This window comes from Rhodnius prolixus, unplaced genomic scaffold, assembly GCF_049639745.1.
Source record: "Rhodnius prolixus isolate KJV_2025 unplaced genomic scaffold, Rpr scaffold_4, whole genome shotgun sequence".
NCBI lineage: Eukaryota > Metazoa > Arthropoda > Insecta > Hemiptera > Reduviidae > Rhodnius > Rhodnius prolixus.
Window position 1 is genome coordinate 20,560,688 of NW_027411614.1, and position 25,016 is coordinate 20,585,703.

The window sequence follows — 25,016 nt, forward strand, 5'->3', positions numbered from 1 at the left end:
GCATTATTCAAAATTAAATTCTGGACTAATTAGATGTTTTTAATACTTTCAATATTTTATTAACTGCAAATAGATATTTTTTAATAGAAATTACGTATAAAGCACTCTACTTTGCTTGTGCATACTTAATTCATTAATGAAGTTAGCTTGACAAGTTAACCATGGAAATTCATTAGTTATTTATCCATTAAAAATAACAAGCTTGTTTGATCGAGTTGTACTGTTAAGTAAATTATTGATTAGCTAGCCCTCAGGTGCGTGTGCTTTATGTGGTGTAGAACTCTTTGCTATTGTGTTAAAGTGTAGGGGAAATATGGGACTTTAACAAACAACTTTACCTACATTTCCTCAGCTATAGTTGGTTTTAATAATGAAGAAAACTTGAATGAACAGACCACCGGGTTTCCTTAATTACTTACTGATATAACCATCATCTGTATTGTTTTGATTATATATATATATACACATATACTCGCCACGGAGCCTTAACTATGTTTTATCTTTGTTAATTTATTTTAGATACAACTATAATGAACTTTACAGAATCTTCTACTGTATTTCTGGATCTATAAAGGGCATTCAACCACGGTAACTTTTACCAAAGTTTCTAAAAAATACTCGTGATGAAATCTTTAGGTCACAAATTATATTTAATTAATGTTAGTAATCAAATTCAAACAGAATGCTTAAATTTTTATATTATAATTCAAATGTGAATTCTTTCCTTTAAATTTGGTGATTTTGGCTTGATTAGTCAAAATTATTAAAGGCATTGATATTCAAAATTTTGATATTTCCTCCTTGGCCTTCTGTATAGCAACTATTATATTTTATTACCATCCAAAACAATATTGTTCTAATTTATACTTTATGTAACATAAAATGTCTGGCACAATCACAATCTTCTTTTGCTATTGTTTTCATTTTTTTTTTTCCGGCGCATCGACTTCTACGGTCATTAGCGCTCATTATCAAGCTTTGCTATTGTTCTCGAGGTTTCTAACCGAAAGTTCTCTTTAAACTCTGAACAGGAATCATATTCAATTCTTACAAATGTTACACAGTTTGTAACCGTACATCGCACTGAAATGTAACCTTACAGGGAAGGTTAGCCCAATATCTTGTCTAGGACTGCCCTGATAACGATATTTCCTATAACAAAGATTATTATTAAAACTGTCCGGTAGGACAGTTGTATAAGGGTTGATCGTCAAAAACTGCACGAAAAAGCGTAACGTTGAAAAACACCCAACTTTGACAATTTTTTTCTCTTTTTCTATAAAAGATAAAATTCCCAAATTTTCTTTAAAATAAAGGGCAAACCCTCCTTTATAACTGTAATTTTTTTGCAACCAAAAAGGAAGTACTGAAATCGCAGTTTAATTTTGCTATTTACGTACAAATACCTTCCTATGTTATTCAAAACGCTTTTTCAAAAAAATTGTTATTGAGGATGGTTTGGGGGAACGCAACTATAATCATTCTTTAAAAAGATCTCTCCAGTGGTAGTTACGGTTCCGACTTAACACCTTATCAGATTATAATGATAGAATTGCTTATTCCAAATTTTAAAAAAATCTGTAAAGAAGATATGTAACTTTGTAAAATAGACAAAAAGGAAAATCTATCCAAAAGGTACAAAAATCTCCTTAACAAAAACTTACAGTTTCAAATGTTAAGTATAAGGGTTGATTAATCGCCAAAAGGTACACAAATCAGCGTGTACCCAACATTTCATTAATACTTCATTAATAGTCAAGTAATTCTACTGCATTAATTTTCATTAATAAGTTATTTTTTAGAATTTATTAGATGTCACAGACCCTTATGCTGGCTACTTCATTTATAATATTTTTTGTTATAATTATGATAAATCACATATATATGTACATGCATGTTAAAGTAGAACAAGACAAAGTTAGAGTAGGCTACTGTCTTGAATTCGTCTTACCGATATTACATTTATACAACATTGTGGGATGAATACCTAGATTGAGAATGTAATTGAAACTATATTATTTGCGATAAAGCCAGATAATTATTATCTATTATTATAAACGTTTGACTACTTCATAAAATAACAATTGCTTTAATCAAAGAATGAACTTAAACCGACGATTTTTATTTAAAAATAAAAATATATAAATGAAATAAACAAAATCATTGATGTAAGTTTTTATAAAAAAAAGTTTTGAATTTTTTAGCCTCATAATTTTTTTTTTATTTTTTGTAACGTTTTTCTTTTTAACCTGTAATTAATAGTTTGATTATTATAAATAACTAGATATTACAGTCAATCTACAGTGCTACTTGAACATATTATATTTTGTAGACGAAAATGGCCAGCATAAGGGTCTGTGACATCTAATAAATTCTAAAAAATAACTTATTAATGAAAATTAATGCAGTAGAATTACTTGACTATTAATGAAGTATTAATGAAATGTTGGGTACACGCTGATTTGTGTACCTTTTGGCGATTAATCAACCCTTATACTTAACATTTGAAACTGTAAGTTTTTGTTAAGTTATCATTATAATCTTGTGTGTTATGTAAATTAAGAAGTTTATAGAAAAACCTAGAAGCCATTTACAAGAAATGGAAAATTCCATTGAGTAAAGAGAACTCAGTGCTTTGTGATATTGTGGGAAATGCGATCTGCTTTGGAATATTCCTTTAATCAAGCGGAGTGAGTTGCGCCACGGGAAAAGGCTATTTTCAGCCATCAGCCTTAACTTTTGATGTTAGAGCAGCTTCCAATCAGGCATACATATGCAGGGTGTACAAGGAGGAATGGTCGAAACTTCGGGAGGTGATTCTGGCCTTCATTTGCAACAAAAAAATTCTATATAAACTATTGCTCGATTCTGCTTCGTTTTATAAGATATTTAACCTTCTTTCTAATGATCTTATTCAAATCGCTTTAGCTTTGGTAGTTTGAAAGTATTTTTTTTTTTTAGTAGTAGTTTGAAAAAACATAAAATTAAAAATATCTATAAAACGGAGCAGAATCGAACCATAGTTTATATAGAATTTTTTGTTGCACAGAAATGCCCAGAATCGCCTCCCGAAGTTTTGTCCACTCCTCCGTGTATGGAGTTCGTGCATATACTCGATCCTCCAGAGTTCGGCTCTCTAATCTTGCTCTTGCTTAATCTAAATCGTCCGTAATTGTGCAATGACCCCAGGTGAAGGCAACTGGACAAAGATGTCATCGAAGTCATGATTTTTGTAGAATTTTTTAAGACGAAAAATCGTCTTTTTTACCCATAATATCTCTGATCCTATCTGATCACATTCAATTGCATCGTCAGTAATTTTCCGTTAGAGAGTAAACTCCACGTCCAAACTACCTAACCACCACTTATTCGCAGACTCTCCTCGCTTACACTCGCAAAAAAATCCTCCTAGGGCAGGGGTCGGCAAGCTATTTCAAGTAGAGAGCCATTTCTCCTTAAATAATTTTAATAAATCTTACCAAGAGCCGCAAGGATGATAGTGTAAACAACTCTGTAGATCATTTGTATTCACAAATTATTATTTTATGATATTCAATAACATTTAGATGTTTTATATATTTATTTTCACATATTGCAAAGTAAATAAACAAATAAATATTAACTAAACCTGTGTTTGAATGAAAATGGCGGCAGTCCTATATATTACGTACTGTATTTTAATATAATTCTATTCAATTTCAATCCTATCACATTTAAAATTCTTTTTGAAAAAATACCTTTAATAAATGAAATTTTCATTTATTTTAATAAAATTGAAATACCCAATTTATTTTGTACAGGCTGAAGAGCCACAAAATTTGGATAAAAGAGCCGCATGCGGCTCGCGAGCCGCGGGTTGCCGACCCCTGTCCTAGGGGACTCATGTCCGCTGATCCCGCGATCATCTTTCTTTAAGGAACTCCTACAATCAGTGAACTGAAGTTTTAGTGGAGTTTCTACGCTGGAAACTGTCTCTCCTCAGACTCTCATGACATATACTTCTTTTGAACATCAAAAATACTTGTAATACTTCTTATATGTTTTTGACGTCTACATAAAAATTATAAAAAATAATTAAATGCTGTAAACCTTAAAAAATTTGTAATAAATACCGTGACAACTTGTGTCTTTTACCTTTTAAAGTACTCCGGTCTTTGAGAAGGGAAGAATTAAAAATAGACGACGGTCTAGTGAGGAACAATACAGGTGTGAGACGGAAATAGTGTTTAGAGGAGATGTACATAACGTCTCTCTACTGTCACAATAGTCAATGTTATAATGTACGCTCTAAATGTTGTTTCTGGTTTTGTCGAGTTGTAGCCGTTGTTGTTTTTTCGGTAGTTTGTTAACCGACTATGAAAGTGTCTGTATGAAGGGCAATAACCTTCATTTCCTGTGTCGTAACTTTTGTCTAGAAACAAGGACCAGCATTGTAACCTCTTTGCTAAGATAATCAATTAAGGATCAATGGGCAAGGTTGTCTATAAAATTTTAAAGGAGAAAAAAATATATTAAAAGTAAAATAAAAAATAAAATCATTCGCTTTCCGGGAACTAACGATAACTAATTAATCCGTATATCTTTTGTTTATGTGATAGCGTTATAAAATATTTTATTAATTCATTTTTTCCTGATTATTATATCTACTATTTATGGATGGAATATGTTAAGAAACGTAATTTACTACTAATATAAGCGAACCAATAAACTGAACGTTCTATAATATAAATATATTAAATTATGAGTTCATAAATCCTGTTATTATTATTGCATTTTATGCACTTGGAGGAAGTTGGTTTATCCATAGAATTAAGACCACCGTGAGCGTTTAGTTTTTATATTTTTATAAAAATATCATATTTGGCATCATTTGAATGGAAATTTTTTTTTTCTTTTGCGTTTTTTCTCATTTTCTGGATGACTGGATGGACAGAGTGTAATTCAATGTGTCAGGGCACCTTTTATATAAATATATATATTGCTACTGTTGCTGTACAAAACACAAATACCAGGTCTGCAAATTAAGTAATAAGACTGATTTTTTAAAATTTTTGTATTCAAAAAGAATTACAATTCTATATTGTCACCTTCAAAATAACTTTCTTCTGAAGCCACACAGCGCTGGAGACGTTTCTTCCACTCCTCATAGCAGTGCTCGAACTCCGATACTGGAATAGCCTTCAGCTGGTCGGTTACAGCCGTTTGAATGTTTTCGACTGTCCCAAAATGAGTTCCCTTGAGGTGATTTTTCAACTTCGAAAAGAGAAAAAAAGTCATAAGGACTCAAGTCAGGCGAATAAGGAGGCTGAGGAGCCACAGGAATGTTTTTACTGGCCAAAAACTCGTTTATTGAAATTGCTGTGTGACAAGGAGCATTATCGTGATGCAACACCCACTTGTTCTTGATGTTTGGTCTCACACGAATGACCATTTTTTGAAGTTTTTCAAGAACCTCTCGGTAAAAGTGTTGATTGACCGTTTGACCTTGAGGTAGAAACTCTGTGTGGACGATTCCGTGGATATCGAAAAAAACAATCAGCGTGTTACAATATAAAATTACAATTACAATTACAAATACAATTACAATATAGAATTGTAATTCTTTTTGAATGAAAAAATTTAAAAAAATCAGTCTCATTACTTAATTTTACAGACCTCGTACATCAGGTAAAGTGTTGACAGAGAGTAAACTACAATACATGATGGGAAAGCTGCCCGGCATAATGCAACGTAAGAGCACAGAAAGAGAGAAATCAGCCAGTACACTCTTGGGAATTATGGTCAAAGGATCTCCTATCTAGGATAGGAGATCACGAGGCCAACTTCATTTTAGACGTCCTACTGGAATAACAGAATGGATTAAAGAGGAAAGAGCTCGAACTGTTGGATTAGAATGACACAATAGGCTTCTATGGAACATTGAGGAATCGTGAATGGCTAGATTAGGTAACAAAAAAGGGATATTGAGGTATTTGTGAAGGATGAGGTTAGAGACATAATAGATTTTTTATTAAAGGATTGGATGCAAGAGATATTGAAAGGTTTAGTAGAGAACTCCACAGCTCTGATCCCTAAGTCCAGATACCCATCTTAACGCTTAAGAGAAGACATAAAGAGTGTTGGTTTGTTAGGTGTGCTTAGTTTTGATTTAGGTCCGATCATGCGTCTTAGTTGTCCGTATCTTTTGTTTAATCTTTTAAGTTGAGGGCACTTTTTAGCAGTTTAAGTAGACCATCTAATTGTGCCGCAAAGTTTGTACATCCTAATGAAGAAAATTAAGCAGATTGATAATGGACATGATTTAATGTTCCCTAGTCGGAAGCCAAAAACACAAAAGATAAAAGATTAATTTAAGTCCTGGTTTTGATGGAATAAATGCCGAAATATTGAAATATTGAGAAGATGGTCCGCAGAAAGGTACGAGTATCTCGTATGTACTAAATATTTTAGAGTAAAAATAAGATGCCAAAAGATTGGATAGTGGCCGTGTTGTATGAACACTATTTTGTGAAAAGACTTAGAGAATAGTATAATGCATGTTAATTATATATTCTGCTATATTTATTGACAATTTGTTTGTGAATGAAATATTTTAAATTTATCATCTCTCCTTATTCTTTTTATCTTTTTCATTTAATTTATGTATCACATTTAACCTCTGCCCTAAACCTTGAAATACTGAAATTATTTATAGACATTAACATTCTACCACTGGAATCTGTTATTGGTTACGATAAAACAGTGGTAATAATTTGAGAGCTCTTAAATTTAATTCGTAGTCCCATAGAGATTCAAAATTCAGCAGTTCGATTTAAAGGAATGTGTATCATAAGAATTCTAGTTTTTTTTAAAAATATTTTTATAATTTTTTTACATCAATAATTCAATCTTTTCTACTTTATTTTACTGTAAGCATTGTTTTTGTTATATTATTGAATTTAGACCTAGATATAGTCTTCTAGTTTCCCTTAAGCATAAAAAACTGGATTTCAAATAAGTTTGTGAGTCTGTCTGACTATCAAACAGAATATCTCAATAACAGAATGTCGCAGAAAGCTCAAATTTGGCATTTCATTTAGATCTTATCTGTTGGGGAAGATTTGACATTTTACCGATTTCTATTTTTATCAGGATTTTTCACTTTTTTGAATAGTTTTCAGTTTTTCCTCAATTTTTTTTCTAAAATATTCAAAACGATGTTTTTTATGTTTCTCATGTACACTTGTAAATTTCCTCATTTATTGGATATTTTTTTTTTTTTGGAGAATTTATATCTTTTTTGCAAGAAAAGCGCTGATAGACCTTTATTTGTATGTTAGAATTAGCGAGTTGTTAGTGTATAATTGTTGAGTTCGCTAAAGTTTTTTTCTGTTTTGTCTATGTAATTATTCAAATAATTTTACGTCAATTATTAACAGTTCCTTAAGAAGTGAGTTTTGATTTTTTTTGCCTCGAAGCACTGCCTCTCAAAGAGCCTACTTTTGCAATTCACTTTTTATATGAATAAAAAAAAAGAACCTATTTCATTGTTAGAGGCAGTGTAGTAGTGTAGAAGTTAACTTGGCAGGCTGTGAGAGAGCAATAACAATGGTGGTGTGAATCGCTGAGTCGGCATTATGAATATCTGAGGGCACCTGTCTAGCCACGAACAGTTGAGTGTCTGCTGTTACCACGGAGATATGTCCTAGCTGGCAGCGTACAGTATGATGATATCCGGTGAGTAGTTGTAGCCCAGTTTACTATGTTGGATAGCGGAAAAGTGTCCAGTACTTGTATTACGGAGGTACGGAGGTCCACTGAGCAGTTCCAGACTGTGGTGTCAGATGTAGGTAGTTTGACGGTAGTGTGTTGTCGCAGAGTTGGATTGTTTGTATATTTTTCTTATATTTTAAATATGGATTAAAATCTAATTAAAGTTAGCTGTTACTACCCGCTTAATTGTGTGATAAAGATTTTGGGGTTATTAATTATTGGAAAATTGAATGGTAATAAACATTTATAGCAGTTTTTATTTATTTATTTTCATTTTTTGCATTTAAGGCGCGTCAATATCTGAGGTTATTCCCGGAGCTTTTTTCAGGGCACTGTTGACCTCCGAACTGTGTTCTATCTTATCAGATAACACTGTCGATCATCTGTAAGTGAGCTGTAAGAAGCTCCTAGGAAGAGAAAATTTAAAAGCCAGTAGCTGGATTCGATTCCGGGATCTCCTCGTAGAGTCTAGTTTGCTAACCACTTCTTCATCCTTTCCCTGAGTATTTCTTTTGAAATATTGCTGTTAGAATTTTGTTATAAATGTAGCTGTAGGAATTTTTTTTTTTTAATTTATTTGTTATTCACCATCTACAAAAAGAATAAAATGTAATCAGTGAATACGATAAACGAACACTTCATGACAGGATCAGCTTGAGGAGAGAAGCTGCCCACCGGCAACACTCTCGCTGGAGTTTCTTTTACTATTGAAGCTGGTCACGAGGCCAACAGCGTTTCAATCGTCGTGGAGGACGATCTGGAATTGTATTGGAGGCAAGATTTTGAACAAGAGGATTTGTACAGAATGGAAGAGAGTCAAAGAATTTTCTATATTTAGATTTAGATTCGTCAGTTACGTATGAGATTTTGAGGTCTTTATGGGGGGGGGGGTGGAATTAGAGACATAAAATGGAGAATTCGTAATCTGACGGAGTATTTTGGATTGGAAGGAATGGATCTTTTGTAAATTGGAAAGTTTGGCTGAACTCCACAGCTCAAGTCCGTAAGTCCAGATCGGTTTGAGTACGCAGTTGTATATTAGTCTTTTATGTTCCAGTGGCAGCTTAGATTGTCTGCCAATTAGTCGCAGTAGTAATTTGTTTCGTCGGTTGAGTTCAAGTCTTTTCAGTTTAGTGTGCGGATTCCACGTTATCGATCCCAAGGTATCGAACTAAATTAGCAGAAGGAAGAGGAATTGAGTTGAAACTTATAGCGGGACAAGAATTACGACGCAGAGTAAAAGTTATTTGTTCGCACTTTTGAGTATTGAATTTGACTCTCCACTTTTTGGCCCAGGGTTCTAGTTTGTGTAGATGAGATAGGAAATATTTAAACTTTTTTTTTATTACAATATATTTTTTCTGCAACCATGTGGGGAAGTTCTCATTACTCAATTAAAATCAGCTGTGTAATGCCCAACTTCCCACACTAGTGGGGAAATATTCCCATTAGAGTCACTTTCCTCACTAGTGAGTGGAAAAACTTTATTGTGCTTCCTTGATATAAGAAGTTTTGTTATTTACATAAATATTTTCTGTAAAACTTTAATAAGCTTATTTAACGTAACTAAATAATTAAAAAACGAATATTAAAAAATAAAATAAAAATTGAAAGGAATATAGAAATAAAAATAATACTTTAATAAATAATTAGATATTTTTAATTATAACAGTTAAAAGGGTTATAGTGTTACCTTATAGAAATTTAAAATGGATTCTAGTGATTCCTGTTTAGAAAACACTCCTCCATCAATAAAAGAAACAGCAGAAAATGTAATAAGTAATGTAAATACGTAAGTAATGTAAATAATTGTAATATAACAATAAATGTTTATAATAAATAAATTACTTTTTGTAGACTGTAAAAATGAAATTTTTAATTTTTTCAGTTAATAAATCTAATGGTTGCAGAAAAAATGTAATATTTAACTCGAGTGTCAAGTATTTTCCCCACACTCGGCAATTTGCACTTGCACTCGCCTCGCTAATGCTCGCTCGTGCGTGCAAACCCTGCCTCGCGTGAGGAAAAGTACTACTTTCCACACTTGTTAAATAAATAACTATTATACCTTAGAATTACTGCTTGCTATTCTTTCGGCCAACCTTCAAAAATTTCTATTGTTTTGAATTTTTTAGTGACAATTTGTTGATGCATAGTTTCATTGCTCATCAAATACTTAGGAGGGAACTGTTAGTATCTACAATTAGAATATTTTGCAATTCCTATTTTCAAAAAACAAAGTAATAGCACACGAAAATTACCAGCTCAGGTATAAGAGGCGCCAAGAAGGAAAAATGTTAATAAGAAATAAATTTGTAACCCCAATGCCAAATTTAAAAAAATAAAATCAGCAAACTAGAAGTGGTTTCTATTAGGTTTTTAGTTTTAGGAGATTATTAGTTTCAAATGTTTCTTAAAGTGGATAGTTGATCGCGGAACACGAGATTACGTTTGGGCATCCTTTTAAGTAACGGAAGAAAATTAAGATCCACCTCAACAATAACATCATAAAACTAGTTTTGAAATAGTTTCCACCAAAGTTATTGCATTTTAATGCACACACAAACACCCACCTATATATTTATAAATTTGAAAAAGAGATTAAACTCCAATCGGCACAATAAGTTCTAATTTTAGTTGTCAATCTTTTGAGTTCAGATGTTTTTTTTTTCTTTTCTGCTGTAATGCGGTCTAGAAGACCATTTGCTACTTTACGGGCTTCAGTCTAATAATACTGCAGTTAGCATAATAGACCCATTAAGCGTTGTTATGTACTACGCAGGTCATTTCTGCACGTACTCAGTATGTTAACTGTGAAGTATATTATTTCTTCGTTATTTCCAACAACCTTCACATCTTTGGGTTCAAGGATTTGGTCAATAGTTTGATCTTACTATTATTATCCTTCATTTCCAACTGTATTTGTATGGAGTTATATTGAAATATCTTTCTTAGTTTACTACATTGAAATTCTTTGAAGAAATTGTGTTCAGTAGTTATTTAAAAACATTCTTATATCAACATTATTATTTATAATTGTGATTTTTTTCCCCCTCAATGCCAAAACCCCACTTATTAGTGATATACTAATTCTATTTTAAATTTTCAACAACAGCAGATATACCTCAACATCCAAATACCATTCTTTTCACCTTTGCTGACTATACGAGTACTGCAATCTTATCTCCTCATTCCGATTCTCTTATCGCTACGCGAGCTCTACAAACATACATCAACCAATTACAGGACTGGCTTTTCAAATGGCGAATCAAAATTTATAGTATTTACTATTCATGAACCAAACTCCTGTACCAACTGTGGACAAAGTACGCTACCTTGGACAGTACCAATACAAACGGTTGAAATGGAATTCCCATACTAGTCTGAAAAGACAAGAAACTAACTAACGCTACAAACTTCTAGCCAGACTGCTTAACAACGATCCAAACTTAACCTACATAACAAAAGACTCTTATATCTGCTGTTACTGCGACCTTTGGTCATAGGTCATCGAAGTATGGGGTTCGCGTTCCATCTCTCTACGCCTCCAGATACTACAGTCAAAAATACTTCGAAAACTTTTTAACGCTCCGTTCTATATGTATCTAACCTCACTATCCATAATGTCCTCAAAATCCCTTTCATTATAGATCTTGCTAACACTCGTTTTCTCAAATTTCATTCCACTCTACAGAAGCTCATCCTAACCCTATCATAGAACACCTATCTTCCTCCACATTACCAGGTAATCCTCTAAGGAGATTGAAGAGAAGATTGCCTCGTGATCTACTCTTATCGTGAGAGCAGTATAGCAAGAGCACTGGAGTGACACCACTGGGTGCCTTCTCTACTCAAGATTTTCACGTACTTTTTTTTATCAGGTACCACATTTGCTTGTTGCAACAATCGTTGCAGTGGTAAATTCCAAAAAAAGATTAAAAAAAAAAATTAACAAAGTTCGTCTATTCCAACTGTTTAGATTTCTTTAAAATTGAATCTGATAGAAATTTGAACTCCTTTTAAGTTAGTAACATCTCAATAATTATTGCTTTTACTAAATAATAATAAAATCTAATACTGTACAAATAATCTGGTGCAGACCTTATTCTCTGCTACTTCTATACTATAATACTTCTTGTTTTCAGTTACGATTTGGTAAAATGAGTAAATTAATTTTTCATACTTCTCAATTTAGTCCGATCATCGTTCATTGAAGTATAATAAATAGAATTTACCATGTCGTCACGGCGTGTTCACATTGTGCTGGTCAATGACATCATGTAGTTCATTGAAATTACGGTTAATTTACATAGTAATCATTGATAACTGCCTAACTACAATTACGGTATTAATGCTTTGTTGTGTCAGTTATGGGCGTCTGTCACTTGTGATGCTGGTATGTACATGAACGAGAGTTCTGCTTGGTGAGATCGTATCTATTGAGTGGGTTCCTTAGACTGTTGCACTATTTTACGATTAATGAGATCCTTACATAAATTTAAAGAACATGCTGTTCATATTTTTCTAGAAATTACAAGTTTACTACTCTTTCTCTTTTCTGTTACCCTCTATTTTATAATTTTTTTTAATGTTGATTAACTTGTTGTTAAAAAAATTTAATAACAAGCTGAAGTTTAAGATTATTTAAGAACAAAGTGATTTGAACACTCCTAAGATTTACTCTTATTAACTGCGTAATTCAATTTTCTTTAGCTTATATTCAGTCAACTGAAGTTGACTACAATATTATAATATTATATGCTGTTCAGTTTAAAGATGCTATTGAAGGTACACGTGAATCCCCACCATTTTGCCATTCGTGCAGTGTCGCCCTCACTGTTAAACACATTTTTACTGACTGCCTGAAGTACGATTCACTTAGAACTTATTCAGACTGCTCTTCTAAAATGACCGAACTACTGCGCGGAACACTAGCCATGTTAGAAGTAATATTTGATTTACTTAAAACCACCAACCTCTTATAGGCTGATATATTTTACACAGTTCATACAGACCACACAGATCTAAGGCGATATGATCCTGGTGTTTGAAGCCCTCTCCCCAAAAAAATAAAATAAAAATAATTAAGTAAGATAAAATAAATAAAAAGAGCTATTTTTTTAATTAATCGATAAAACTATAAAAATCGATTCCAGAAAAGTGGCATTTCCGGCCAGCTAATTAGCTTCAAATTGGAATTTTGGGTACTTATTTAATCCTTATTAATATTTTTATTAAGTGGAGGAGTCCATGCAATTCTTTGACTATGAACTTTAGAGCAAATACGAGTACCAACCACGTAGCAGTGCCCTTAACCGAATTTGCCACGTGAAATAAAAAATTCCTTAATCTATTTCACTCAGGAGAGGTTTCATTTTTTTTTTTTAAATTTTATTCATTTTATAAATCTTCAATTGAATTAAAAAGTAAATTTAATTTTTGTGTTACATTTTATGACATCTTATCTAGACATTTTGGAGGTATCATTTCTGATAGATATTGTGCAATAACTTATTTCAATTGTATTCTTTCTTTTATAAAAGGGCTGATTAAATGAACTCTTCTACTTCAAAACCCCATTTGGAATATATGTTTATATGTGTACAGCTCTTAGTGAACTGATCCAAATTTCATTATAAATAAAAAGATAAATCTTAAATTAGAATTGCGTTAAAAAGAAGTTGTGTGAAGTGTTCTCTTTCTCTTCCTAAACTGCGTAAGTAGTTGTAAAATAGTTTCAAATTTCCTTATCGAGTTTTTACTAGAAATATTCTTTTTGAACTCTCCTATGCCCAAAAAAGAAAAGCGTTACTTACAAATTTGATCTGATGGGCGCGTGTGTCTGTGAAGTTCTTGGTCAGCATAATTTATTTATTTTATTTATTAATTAAATTAATTTATTCATTTCCCCTAAAAACTTTGAATCAGGACATCTCTGGGCGAGGGAGGTATTGGGGCTTTGAACCAGAAAGCCATCAGTGCAATGTCCGGACTTGCCTACTGAATGTTAATAAAGATTAAATATGCATCCAAACTTCCAAATTTTAAGAAAATTGGATGATTGGAAGTGCCATTTTACTTAATAGATAAATACAGTTCATGGAGAATTTCCGTTTTTGAAAATAGTACATTTTAAGTAATTGTGTTCAACGCCGGGTGGTTTTTATTTCGCTTTAGTTTTAACCAAAATCTCGACATAACAATTATGATAGCGCTACATTTCTATTAAAAAGAAATACTTCCCTATTTATGGAAATTCCGCTGACACGAAGATAAAGATTTGGAGAAAGAGACACTGATAACATAATACAAAGAGAACATCTTGAACAAGCATTTGCCTACTTCACCCTTAATGGATACAGCAAGGAAGAAGGTACAGAGTTGTTTACTTTACCGGTAAATATTCTAAATAACAGGAAGCCGTTAGATAAGTTAAAAGTTGGCCAGGTGTTTAGATTGTAAGACCTAGATAACACAAGTTCCTAAAAGCTTCCTCCTTTAGATCAAGTATCCTTAAACAATGGGGGAGTAGCTTGTGTGTTATGTTCAGGATGTACTCTGGTATTATTCCTACTAGAGCTTCGGGCGCAATTTCTTTACATTTTACAGCTTTCATTCTTTACAGGGCATTAAATATTTATTATCATAAATTCTCATTAACCGCCTTGTTATTTAAGAATACATAGGATACATTTTGGATAGACTGTAATTATCAAATAAAAGTAAAGTTATTATTACTGGATTGAAACATGATTGCTCTACAATGCGTGTACAACCTTCAGGCTGAATTCAGCTGATTCTCGAGCTTGTACTGTCAGCATGCTCTTGCTCTAGTTCTTGTTTTTAACTCTCTGTTATTTTTAAATGCGTTTTATTTTCAAGTTAAATTTGATTAGATACTTTAATTACAATTTTTTAAGCCTTTAAAACACATAATTACTTACTTCCCCGGTGCTACAGCCCGGGTCGTGCCTTGACCTCCAAAAGAAATTGACCCCAATCGTCCCTATATTCAAAGCCTTAGACCGCCAATTCCGCGCGCCCAGCATGGTTGCATCCCTTCCAACCTGGTCCATCCATCGAGCCCTCGGGCGTCCAACCTTTCTGGTACCGATAATACGGTAATTAAAATCTTTCTTCAGCATACTGCCGTCTTCCATCCTCAGAACCTATTAATGCGGATTACTTGCACTGCCGTAGTATCTTCAAATTTATCGTAGAGCTCTTGATTAAGTCTTCTTCTCCATCCACCATTAACTTGAACTGGTCCGTAAATCCGCCTTAAAATTTTTCTTTCAAAAATGGCAATTTTTTTGCTCGTCCACATTATTACGCCCCAAACTTTTTTTATTTTATTTCCTAAGAGGAAGTATTGTGACGAGTTACATCCTCTCTTTCTCTCCCCCACCCCTCTCTCTAATACACATACGTACATCTGACTGTCTGTGTGATCAGCATAACTGAAAAACGACAAATCGCTTAATGTCCAAATTTCATATCCTGGAAGCGACAGTAAGCTTTTAGATATACATTAACCCATGGATGTACCACTTTGCTGAATCTATTTTCCAGTTTTTTTAAAAATTGACCATGATTTTCTTTAAACATGGTGCCTTTGTTGCCCATGAATAGTTTTAGAAATTTTATTTTAAATTTTTTTTTGAGGAAAATCCGATCAAGGGTAGTACTAAGCGAGGGTTTAGTTTGGCTTTTCTTAAAAACGCTTTTTCAGTGTATTTGGATTAGATATTTATAATAAAGGAAATATATCAACGAATTCCCAAATTCGAAAAGAGGCAGTAAAAAAGACTGAACATAAGTTAGAAGGAGTATTGGAGTTCTCTCTAACTCTACACACAATCTACAAGGTACCATCGTGTTTCAAACCAAGCGGAGCCCTCAGAGTCGACATTATAGGAAACGTCAGCCTGCATTACCTATCCAGTCTATCAGTTCCAAAACTTTATCTAATTGGTCAACCATCAATCCGAAATTGCCATAGATACTGTTAAACAAAGTGGCTCTCCAAAAAAAAGGGAAGAAAATATTTTATAGTTTTCAGCAAAGAAAAGTAAACTAAAGCACCAAATGTTTACTGTTTAATGAGCTTTATAAATACAAAACAAATATTAATTCGAAATACTTTATTGGTTTCTATGTATTTTAGCATTTTTATTATCGATTGAAATAAATAAATTTTCGATTTTTCTCGATTTCCCTTAGAAAAGGAAACAATACTTCGATTTCCACGCGGAGGTCCCGGGTTCGAATCCAGCTGCTAATCCTTAGATTTTCTCTTCCTAGGAGCTTCTTACAGCTCACTGTCCGGTGATGGACAGTGTTGTCTGTAACGAGAGAACACTGTCCGGAGGCCGGCAGTGCACTGGAAAAAGCTCCGAGCGCTAATAACCTCAGCTGTTGATGCGCTAAAAAAAAAAAAAAAAAAATCGATTTGCACACTGTTCTGAAAACTTGCGGTTTAAATCGTAAGTAGGTGTATCAGCAAAATGCTAAACTCCTCTGCAATCTCATGCTTGGATATTACACATTCAGATCAACGAAAGGGTTAATTATTTGTGTTTTTGTTGTTTCAGGTATGTAATCGTTTGATATCTTTTCTAAAACATTGAGAAGTCTAGTCTGAGAGATACACAGGTACGATAATATTCAATTTATAATTATTTACAGCCAATAAATGAATTCTATTGCAAATAGATGTGTTCATACATTCAAGTTACTATCCTCTTTCTTAACCTGTAGGCGAACAAGTTAATTCTTTCACCGTAACTGGTTTCTATTATTTATATTTTAAGCAGTCTGGATTAAGTCTGAAAATGAATTAATAATAGTATTTTTATTATAATATTTCATTAAATAGGGCAGCATAGTTATTTTTTTTGGTAACAATTTTGTGATGTACAGTTGTAGCTAGATCTTCCATTTATAAATACGAGTCCATGCCATATGGTGGCGATGTGTGTACATCCCTATCCGGTGGCTTCTTCAAACTGTCTGCCTCGTGGTTCAACAAACTTTTGTTCCTGCTTTAAACTAACATGTTCATGCAACGCATTTCTAATTTCCTATGTTTATCTTAATATATTTACATTTTGTTGTAAGTTTTTTTTTTTTTTCTGAAGTGATTGTGAGATATTGAAATGTGTTACATATTAAATCTGTATCAGTAAAATATTTCCTAAAACTTATTTTACTAAATTTGGAACGCTCAAAATTATTATTCTTTGGATTGTACGAGTATAGTAAGAATCGCTTATAAATTGGAAGTATAAACTTCTCATATTGGAGAAGCTTACAAACTTTTCTCTCAGTTGGCAATACAACAAAACGTTATTTGGTCGATTTCTCAAGTTACTTGGAAATGGAATACAATTTCTGCTTTTCTTGCTATTTTTTTTAGCTTCTTTTCCATTTTCTCTTACTTAGTGAGGAAATCCTGTAGCCGGAAATACCATTTTACAGAGCTTTTATTCTGTACTTTCTACAGTTTTTCTTTAAAACGGTTCTAAAGATTTTTTAAAAAATTGTTATACTTATTGCTCGCCTGTAGCTCGGCAACGTTTATTTTATAAAATTTTAGGCACATTTGATCAGGCCTGACCTGCCAGTTTGGTATAAATTCAGCTAGGTATTAGCAGATAAAACAAAAAAAAAAGCCTTGCACATATTGCCTGTTTCAATTGAATTTTATAGGCTTAAAAAGGATTGCCTACTTATTTCTTTGCAGAGAAAGAAGTAATCGTACTGTACATCAGTTTGTACAAAATGATTTTTTCTATACAATGACGCCTTCATCGCTCCGCCAATCCCCATTATTAAATAAATAGAAGATAAGTTGAAGAGAGGAGCGAGAAAGTGAGCGGGAGAGAATGAGCTAGTGTGAGAAAGAGGAGCGAAGCCGATTGGAAACTTAGTGCTGCCCCAATATTGGCAAAGATTTAAACTCCTTTTCTGGTACATCAATTCCCTTTTTACCCACAGTCTTTTAACTTCGGTCCACAAATATCTTGCCAATACTTGTTACAAGAAAGGGCTGCCTTACAAGGAATTCACTGAAAGGAAACCATCAAATTCTACTTTACACTCGGAATTTCTCAGTCTTTCTATTTTATTATTGTTATACAACATATAAAGTGTAGATTTCAAAAAAAGGAAATTTATTTAAGTATTTATTTATTTATTATTAATGCGTAAAACTCTAAATTGGTTTCGAAAATGGCTCCTACGATTTTCTCTAAACTTCGTTCAGCTTTAACTTTATTTCGATAAAAATTCTTGACAGGGCATTTTGAGTGGGGGGAAGATTTAAATATGATGCAAAATTTGGAGTGTTTAAAAATTTACATGAATTTAGAACTTCAAAAAAATTAGTAAGAGTGTTTTCACCATATTTATTTACATAAATTTATTTCTGTCCTCAATCTCTAATTTTTTAGAGATATAAATAAGTTAAGTAAAGTAATCGCCTGTTTTTTTTCAGACGGGGCTTAACGTCCAACTACCAATTAGGTGTCGAGAACGGAAGCGACTTGCCAAACATACTTTACTGTAATTTCTTTTATTAACCATTAAATAAAATCCAAGGCCTAAAGACCGGGAATCGAACCCAGTACCACAATACATACTAGCTTTATAGGTCTCACCTTTAACCGCTCCGCTACCGTGGCGCTTTTTTAGAGATATATTTAGTAACTAATACATTTTTTTTTGAATAAAGTGAAGTAATCGCCTATTTTTTCAGGCAGGGCTTAACGTCCAATTACCAATTAGTTGTGAACAGGGGGCGGAAGCTCATACTTTACTATAAACAATTTTTTATAACAAATAAAAAGTAGCCCATACGAGGGATTCGAACTGGGGATCTTCAATTTACAAAGCCAGGCTCTTGACCATTACGCCTGCAGTGCTGGATAATAACTTTTGGTTTTATTCGTCGTAGCAGGCGTATTTGTTATATCCTAGACTGGTTCGGGGTTTCATCTCCATCATTTGATGTACAATTATCTAGCAAGTGTAGTTCGAAACGGAAACATAAGTAAAGTGGAAAACTCTACACCAAACTGAGTGTTCTACCTGTGATGGTTCATGGAAATTCGAAACCGGCTAGGTATTACAATAAATATACGTGTTTTGACGCATAAAATCTAAGATATTTAATTGTGTCCTTGCTTAGAAATTAAAAAAGTGCCCCAGTGACTCAAGCCTACAACTGTATAACTTTACTCAAGCATTTAGATCTACTTTTTAATACTTTTAGTTGATCACATTAAGTTCTTTTGATTGAATGCGAATGAAACAAATCGACAAAGCTGACATCGACAGCTGACCTTCGTTCCAGCATTTGGCCTTGCTGATTTAACTATTTAGTTAGTCCTGCTATTTATGATTTATGAGTAACGTTATGTCGTCATCTGAGAAGTAGCCAGCTGGTTAAAGGAGGCATGTTTTATTTTTCTATCGATAGGAATTGTTTTAAAAATTATTGTTATTGTATAGCAATAAAACAGCACCAGCTTTCAGAACACTTAAAGTTAACTGTTTTATTACGGGATGTATTTGTTACCAGTCTTATTGTACATTAAGCAATTCTATTTTCATTCTGGGTTAGTTTGTCTATATTTAAACACGTTTAAGCCTTACTTTTAATTTTTGGGTTGGAAATTTTAACTATAATAATTTCCATTGTTTCTTATTTAATGTGAACCGTAATTCTTTGCCTAAGTACAATAATTGATGTAGCCGTGTCAAAATTTCCGATTTCGAGTTTTTAACCGAAAATATCGGCTTTGAGGTCCTCTGAATCCGAAAAAGCGATTTTTAGAAAATGGTCTGTGTGTGGATACAAATATTCCTCCAAAAAACCAAAATCTTAGCGATCAGAAAATGCTTGAACCGGTAATAATACTCTATTAAATGGATTTTGAATTTGTCTCCCCAACCTGAGCGAAGAGTATAAGTAGGGAACGGATTCGTATGTATTTACATATTTTTTTCTAGGCAATTTACAGACGTTTTTCAACTAGAAGTATTCATACTGACACTTTTTAAGCCGTTTGAGTCTACTTTTATTTCACATATTTCCACATATTTGAATGTTATCGCATATTTATACATATTTGATTAAAATAAATAAATATTTCTACATATTTAATCAAAATATGTACATATTTTTTCATATATTTCATTTTGGGCATATTTTCGTAATTGGGAGGTGGTTGACAGGAACTGTGAACCACAGACTGTAGGGCTGTGAATCACAGTGGGTACAATGGTTATTGTAATTTATACAGAATGCTGCTAAACAGTGACGGGCACTTGTTAGTTCTTTGAAGTTGTCTGACGTTGTCTGTTCTTTCAGCTCGTTCGTTGAAGTGTCCAATTCATTTCGTTCGGTCACTTAGTGTATTCTTTTTTGGGTGAAATGCCACGAACATCGGCCTCAAACAAACAACTGGTTGCTAAATATCTTCGCGAGTTTCCAGCAGAACTTTTTCGAAGTGATGGAGACATTTTGTACTGTACAGCTTGTGACAAGCGCGTTTCTTGCTCTCAACGTTCCCAAGTCACCCAACATATTGCCACCGGATCGCACATAGAGAATAAAAACAGAAAGAAAGAGAGGACGTCCTATCAAGCCTTCCTTACATCTCCAACATCAAGTAAGTCTACTCTGAGTACAGATCTGTGACGGGCTTTGGTTAGAGCAGATATCCCTTTCCACAAACTTAAAAAATCCTCATTTCAAAGGATTCTTAGAGACCTACTCGTATATTGGGAAAAAAATGCCTGACGAGAGCGCTCTGAGGAAAAACTACCTGGAAGATATCTATAAAGATACACTAACCAAAATTCGAGAACATATCAAAGATGGACCGATTTGGGTGTCAATTGATGAAACCACTGACGTTGAGGGCAGGTATATTGCCAATGCAGTTATTGGAAAACTTGACAGTGATGCTGATGTGGATTCAAAGCCATTCCTTTTGAACTGTGAGGTTCTCGAAAAATGCAATCATTCCACCATTTCACGATTTTCATAAAAAAAATGCCCATTTTACTTAAATATTCCAGAAAATATTTTAAGAAAATCACATATTTTCCACATAATTGACGAAAATAAATGCATATTTTAATTAAATATTTGGCATTTTTAAATACATAAAAATCCGTTCCCTAATAATAAGTATGCTCCTTTAATATGCTCAGTATAATGAAGGATCCTGTCCGCTGTTATTGCAAAAGGCGTTACTGCAAGATATTCAAAGCAATCACGTACCACCAAACATAATGAAAGACAAATATTTCTAATTACCTTCGAACTTTTGACCTAGTTAGCTGAACGGAAAATCACATGTAACGTGTTTTTGCCGAAGTAATTATTTATAAACAACATGAAGTACCCTGTGACACAATCGATTTTTATAAATTTTTAGATTAACAAAATTTCTGCTTCATTTTTTAAATGACATCATTTTTATTAATTGAAATATTGTTACCATTTTAAACTTATCGTTTTACTAGATTCGGTTTTTATGACAAAAGTAATATGGCGAATATATTGACATAAAGGAGATATAAGCCAAATAATAATAAGTGTTAATCTTCACTCTGTTGAATCTACATTAATTTTAGAAAAACCTACTGCGTATTCCATGTTAATCTTTTAAATGTACATAAAGGTCTTTTAAAGGTACATAATGTTGGTTGAAGTCCATTGAAGGCGGAGTTCGGCTGTAAATGGAAGAACTTTTCATGGTACCCTGCTGTATTTACTTCCGTTTTCAGGAATTTTCCGGCTTTATTTTGTGGTTAATTTACTCAAACTCAATCGCCAATCAGATTTCACCAACTGAATGATTAGTTACAACCAATCAGTAGCGTATTACAAGAACAATACTCGTATACCACCTTCGATATTATCAAGTCAGCGTGAACCTTACTATTAATCAGTTGGTAGCCATGTTAGGCTATACTACCAGGTCTACTCTTATTTCTGATATTTACAATAATTTAGAATTGATTTAATTAGTCCAAAAAAAGTAGATTAATAAATAAATGCTTTATGTTACGGTTGAGCAAATATTTACCAATTTAATAGGTAATTACTCCAATAAGTTTAGGTGAAATTATCAACGTTAATATAACGAGGAGTGATAATTTTTTCTGTAACTTTGAATATATTGAACGACGGCCTTATTCCTAAAATAATTTTTCGAATTTGGACTATGCGATTGTCTAATGGTTAGAAGGTGAATCTACACTAAATTAACGAAGTAAAGTTATAACATGGGTGGTATTTAACTGAAAAATCTCTAAAACACTCGCATGCTTGGAGTAAGGAAATTACTTAATAATGATTAACAAATCGTATTTTCTTCATGTATTTAGTTCAGTAATTAAAACATTCATAATTAAAATATTATTTATTACTAATAAAGTGGAAATATTATAGCATGACGTTACTGTCACCTGATAGGTGAACATTCTGAGCGATGTACGAGGTGTGGTTATTAAATAACGAGAGTGATGCTGCTACAGAAGAACTATGCATGCGCCAAATCCTAACGACCGACAGCTGTGCAGCGTAAAGCCATCTCTTTCGATTGCAGCGTCTCACGTGTTTGTAGAGAAATCTGTCTGACGACCGGTACCGTCGTTTGTGTAAGAGGTGTTAGTTACTACACATGTAGTAGAGCAACGAATTGTCGTGAAATTTCACATGAAACTTTTCTTTTATTAAAAGAAGTTTATGGCGATGAATGAATAGTTGATTTGTGGAAGAACAAGTCACGGGTTCTCCATCAAGACAACGCGCCAGCTCACACTGCATTGTCTGTCAAAGACGTTTCTAGCCAAGTACAACATCCCAATTTTAGGCCATCCGCCTTATTCGCCTGACCTGGCCCCATGTGACTTTTATCTGTTTCCCAAAGTCAAATCTACATTAAAAGGAGCAAGATTTCAGTCCGTTGAAGTTGTGAAAGAAAAAGCGGCAAGCGTCATGCAGGAGCTCACAGAAAAACACTTCCAGCACTGTTTCGAACCATGGTAAATTTGCATGGAGCGTTGTAGTGATAGGCGAGGGGTTTATATTGAAGGTGATAATAACAAAATATGTATAAATTTAAAATAAAATGTTTTATAGCAATAGTCTAGTTATTTAATAGCCCACACCTCGTATGCACATCTGATTGGTTGAAATAATTGAAAGCTTCAAATTGATTGGCGGTTATGTTTTTGAGTTAAATCATCCTATCAATTGTGCTGATTTTTTTGATTGGTAATTTTGTGTAGATCATTAACTTGTGCTTTAATTTCACTAGACAATAGTATTAATGAGCTTCATTCACTCGGAGAAAAAAAGTATTCGTTTAATTTTTCTCTAAATTATTTGACAAATCGTCAGATTGATATTACTGTTGAAAATAGTTGAACACTAATTGGACGAGGTCATTGCACTACCGTACTCTTGTCAACAGGGATGGAACTAAGTCTTGATAGTCATGATTAGAGAACAAGGTAGTGATGATCAGCAGGATACGGAGACAAATACGTATTCAGATTAAGAGAACTACAACGAGAGAAAGAAACGTTAGATAACTTCAATCTTTGAACCAATTATATTCCTTTTAATTATTCGTTTAAACCTTTAAGCCAGTCCAGAACGCTGTTCAGTTAATTTTGATGGTTTTAAAATTAACTGGTAAAATCTGTTTATTTAAATTACGAACATTTAAATTTTCCAGCATCAAAACAGCATTAATTAGGTTTTTAATCAATTTTACAGGCATCAGATTATATGTTAATCTTTTAAACCGAGAACAAAGAAATATAGTATAATTTTTGTTTTTAAATAAATATTCATTATTAAATTTATGTTTACTAGCATGTAAAGATAAAAATAAATTTACCTGTTTTTAAGATTGAAAAACCATATTTATTTAGAAAAGATTTTAAAACAAAACTTATAAAGTATGCAATTTTTTGTTTTATCGACGATTATTATCGCTAGTTAGCGATTTGTCTTGCACTTTAGTAAAGGAAAGAGGACTGGTCAGTGCTGGCCTTACAATCATCAACCAACTCTCCCAGCATGGACTTACCATTGGACTTAAAACACGATTCTTAGCGACCTCACCTCCATTGTTGGAGAACCGGTTTCTCCGGTCACCAGGCGGAAGTTCTTCAATAAGTCGTACGCCTTCAACTTCACGTAGTCATTTGTAAATACTTACATTTCTATCGTTGGTTAGCAAAACGTAAAAAAAATAATAATTACCCTGTTTACGGTTAAACTTAATGTGCTTTTTATTGTTTGGCATAATTCATCTTTGTTTTTTCGGTAGATTTCTTCATATTAGTCTTAAAAAAAGGCCATTGGGATCTTTAATAGAAAAGTAACCTTAAGTATTAAGTATTTGATAGCGTATGAATGATAATTATAATAATAAAATTTATTTTATTTTACAGTACTTTTTGCTCATAAGAGTACTAAATTTCATCATTCCTCCTCAATTGGATTTTTAATGACCGTTAAGGTTTTGGTAGAGGCTGCAGAATTAATCCGTCAAGGCCGTGGGGCTATAAGGATAATTGTAGGACGATTAACTGGCCACTGCAGGCACAGAAAACACATGCATTGCATGGGTCAGGTAGATGATAGCCTTTGTAGGTTCTGTCAGGAAGAGGCACGTATTGTGTCAGTGTGAGGGACTTGTCTGGGCTAAGGATCTTACTTCTCGGGGAGGAAAAACCAAGGCCTGTGAGCTATATTCAGGAGTCGCTCTCCCAGCATTAAGAGTCTGATTAAACGGACGGGTCTGGAGGGCGAGCTCTAAAGTTTGGGAGCCACAATAGATCCATAGGGGGGGGTCGCGGTGGCGTAGGCCTTGCTAATCTAATCTAAGGTTCTGGTGTGCTGCTGGTGAAAATAAATAAAACGTCAAACAAAACTCGCGCATTTTAGTTAAAAAACCAGATCAAAATGAAGCTCTTAACAAGAAGGAGTGGTTTTATTTCCTCTGATATAGATTTCTATTTTAAAGAGTGACCGTGAATCCAAGCAGGCGATTTTGGAAAAGACTTTGGTAATTCATGCCTAACTAGATAAGCATTACTTATGCTGACATCACCTACACATCATACAATAGGCACAGGGCTTGCAGAGAAGTTTTATCTGCTACTTACTGTTTGGGTCCGGCAAATCACAGGCAAACTGTTAAGTATCTCTGTAGGGTTTGTTAAGG

The 25,016-nt window shown here is 33.3% G+C and overlaps 1 protein-coding gene across 4 annotated transcripts in view; it reads left to right on the forward strand.

Moving 5' to 3' along the window:
- LOC141455397 (limbic system-associated membrane protein-like) overlaps positions 1-25,016 on the forward strand; it is a 482,699-nt gene that overhangs the window by 108,950 nt on the left and 348,733 nt on the right. The window contains exon 1 of one of the 4 annotated variants that reach the window (XM_074130440.1): positions 7,689-7,716. The exons of the other annotated variants lie outside the window; for them this stretch is intronic. Coding sequence (XP_073986541.1) covers positions 7,704-7,716 — 13 coding nt within the window. The 5' untranslated portion in view covers positions 7,689-7,703. Of the gene's footprint in view, positions 1-7,688; positions 7,717-25,016 lie in introns of those variants that run through there. 4 annotated transcript variants of the gene reach the window in all.